General features: G+C 36.5%; 1 protein-coding gene across 1 annotated transcript; it reads right to left on the minus strand.

The window, feature by feature from the left end:
* Positions 1–471: 471 nt before the first annotated feature.
* On the minus strand, positions 472–2,110 carry MPV17L (MPV17 mitochondrial membrane protein-like). Its single transcript, XM_008937731.1, has 3 exons — positions 2,042–2,110; positions 826–855; positions 472–651 (listed from the first exon to the last, which is right to left on the minus strand). Exons 1-3 carry the CDS (start codon positions 2,108–2,110, stop codon positions 472–474), a joined length of 279 nt encoding a protein of 92 aa, XP_008935979.1.
* Between the last annotated feature and the right edge of the window lie 1,189 nt (positions 2,111–3,299).

Raw genomic sequence — 3,299 nt, forward strand, 5'->3', positions numbered from 1 at the left:
TTTCTTTGAATAAAACAGATTCAATGCCACTTTTAGATATTAAATCCATTACACTTTGTTCTGTAAAAGCAATCTTGTACAGATAAAAACTGCCAAGTCAAATAACTGATGATTTTAAGTTCTATTCCCCTTTTTATAGCAATTACAAGTTGCTTGAAAATTAAATTACAGTATACTATTTCTCCCCAGTGAGGCAGCCTGACACGATGTGCAAATGCTTACATTGCTCTGGAAGTCAGTTGTTCCCAGAAGAGATGGGCTGGCAGCATGAAAATAATTAAATGCCAATATACAATTGGCCTCTTTTATGAAAAATAAACAGGCACAAAGACAAACTGTTCCACTGCTTATACAAACCAACAAATGTTGAGACAACAGCGTATTTTAAACATAGCAATGAGGCTGCAGTGAGGTTTACTCACTTTCATAACCTTAGTCTAACAATTTAGAATGTGTTCAGAACTGAAGTTCTCATTTCTCTGATGATTCTTCATCTGCATTGTCCTTCTCTCTTTGGAGCCACATAAATGCTGACTTTGCCGTGCCATCTCCACTCTGCTGGGAAAAGCAAAGGAAGGTAGCCCAAACAAAGCCACAGAGCCCAGTGTAAGCTGTTCGCAGGTAAACGGGGACCAAAATGAAGTTTGACAGCTGTGTTGGAAGAAGAGAGAGCTCAGTTAGTGCTCCAGGCACTAATATCTTTTAGGTCTTACATCTACACACCAAACAACTCCACTGACTTCTCACTGGGTTAGATACACTAGAAATGCATCGGATCAGATTTTACAAGAAAGAAAGGCTCACTGAGTTACCCTAAAAACTCACCTGCACAAAAGGCCAGTACATCAGTCCTGTCTGAAATGAAAAAGAGTCATGTTGTTATTATGAACTTCAACTACAAAGATGCATTTTTTCTTACCACATTTAGTGAAGACAAATATATTTGAGTATAGTTCATAAAAGCTGTTCAGTTGGACCTAAGTTGCTTAACTCACAAGTTGCAATATTAAACTTCTGATCATCTTCGTGAGCCTCTGTGCTAGGAGTTTCTCAAGCACATTATTCTAACTAACTTTAAATATAAAGCTCTAAGCACAGTTAAGTCTTACATAGTCACCTGACACCAGATACATTTACCAGATGGGTGAACAAATGTTTAAATATGTGAACATTTGTTTCAGCCATGAATGAAAAATGCCACCAAGCACTATTTGTTTCACACTTGCAAAGCTCCTTCTAGTTACTCATACATGTAAGGCTTTTTTTGCAAAAAATCAGTGGATAATTTACTCACAGAACAAAAGGTCAATAGAAACCTTATGTTTTGACAGGATATAGCAGGCACTGTTTTTAGAATCATCCTCTACAGGTATAAAAATAATCCTTTTCTATCCTACTTTCATAGTTCCACAGTGTGAAGAGAAATTCACATTGCATCACAGTTTTTCCTTCTGTTATATTTTTATGCTCATCTATTAATCTTCTTGCATCTGAAAAATCTTTAAAATTCTCAGCTCAGAGGTAGCACAGGTATTTTTTTTTTCCTGTGTATTCATAAATGCAAACTAAACCCAGCTATTTATAGCAAAGTCGTCTTAAGACAAGTCATTGTGTTTCTGAAAGTGAGAAGACTGTCACTGAAAAGCACAGGCTGAAAATGGTTCCTAAAAAGATGCCTCTGTAACTAATAATTTTAACAGGTGTTCATGTAAGTGTTGTCAATGGCATTACTAACAAAATGCTGCACACTAGTGTGTAGGTTCTTTGTAAGATAAAAGGCAGTACAATCTTAATTGATGTTATTTCATGTATATAAACACTGTACATTTTTAAAATGGCATCATTTCACCCATCTGGCAGCAGTGCCTGCTCCAGACTACCCTGACTTCACATGACTGCTGGTACTTAGAGCTTCCTACATATAATCAAATAATGAAGTGAGAGAAAGGCTATTGGAGGAAGGAATATGTCAAATATTTTCTACAATAATTTGGTTTTTTTTTTTTGCTTATCTGGGAGATAAGTTAATTTCTTGCCTCACCTTGTAAGTATTCCAAAATTTCTTTTTACAGTCTGAAAAGATGTCCTCTTTCCTCTGGAGGATGCTCATACCTAGTGTCAAGATATTTACAACGATCAGAAAAAATGGAAAAATAGAACATTTGGCTTTTTTCAATGATATCCCAAACTCTTCTCAAAATACATTACAATAGCTTTGAAAGAAAAGCCGGTATCATTACAAAGAAAAAATACCATTCTGGCTGCCTACTAGTGCTACATCGTATTGTCTCATCTATTGACCTGGCTCTCAGCATGGACACCACAGAACAGCTGGAATATACTGTATTGGTGGTGTATCCTACCTGTTCCATAATGTGCCACATAATTCACCAGCAGTGGAGCAGATGTGTTCAAACTACCTTTTACACCCATGGAACAGAAAGAATAAGGCATTGTTGAATTGCCAGAACTGGCTCAGATCTGTGAAGGAGTTCAGGTGCCTACAGACCACTGAAGCCAGTGGAAAAGGGCACTTTTTTTTTTTTTTTTTAAATTTCATCCATAATCAACGTGTCATTCTTTTACCTTCTCAAATAACATAATCAAATTCAAACTCTAGAAGTGCCAAGCAGAACAGTTCCAAAACCTGCTTGTTTCATCTTCCACACACTGTGTTCCAAAATGTTAAATAAAAACTAGTTGATCCAAACTCTTCTTGATTTTAGGAAAATACAACCTCTTAAGAGGATCCCATTGTTACACCCAAGACCAAGATGACTTGAAAATACATATTAGACATGTGCAAGCTGGAAATAAAAATTAACTGAATGAATTCTCATCACATGAAATATAATTTAAATGGTTCAGTAATAAACCCTTCAGGCAGTATTCCATGTGATGAGCATCTTCAGGTGTCAAATTAAGACTGCATCTTTCTAAGAGGTGTAGCAGCTCTTCAGAGATCACCCACCTTAACTGGAAGGTGTGGCCTACATTAAGCAAAGGTATTGGACAATATGTTTTTAACAAAGCAACCTAAAATCAAAAGCTACATGTTCATGCATAAGCAGATATCCAAAGTTGCCCAGTCCAACTCATGCATCTTTCTAGATACCTGCGTGCCACAAGGTTATCAGTATCTCTCAAATGGATACATTATTTTTCTATTACATCATACTGCTCTGCAGCTCAGGGAATTTTACCATCCTTTGTAAGATCTTTCAAATCCTTCTGGTCCTTGGGAAATCCTTTACTCATATTCTGACTCAGGCAGATAGGGATTTTAGAGTAAGTATCTG

Source organism: Merops nubicus, unplaced genomic scaffold (assembly GCF_000691845.1).
Source record: "Merops nubicus isolate BGI_N331 unplaced genomic scaffold, ASM69184v1 scaffold52783, whole genome shotgun sequence".
Lineage (NCBI taxonomy): Eukaryota > Metazoa > Chordata > Aves > Coraciiformes > Meropidae > Merops > Merops nubicus.

Bases quoted from the DNA above. Each gene is read 5' to 3' on its own strand.
- MPV17L (XM_008937731.1), bottom strand. From the start codon at position 2,110: ATGAGCATCCTCCAGAGGAAAGAGGACATCTTTTCAGACTGTAAAAAG. The intron at 856-2,041 runs GTGAGGCAAGAA...TTTTCATTTCAG, and splicing joins AATTTTGGAATACTTACAAG to ACAGGACTGATGTACTGGCC. The intron at 652-825 runs GTGAGTTTTTAG...CTTCCAACACAG, and splicing joins TGTACTGGCCTTTTGTGCAG to CTGTCAAACTTCATTTTGGT.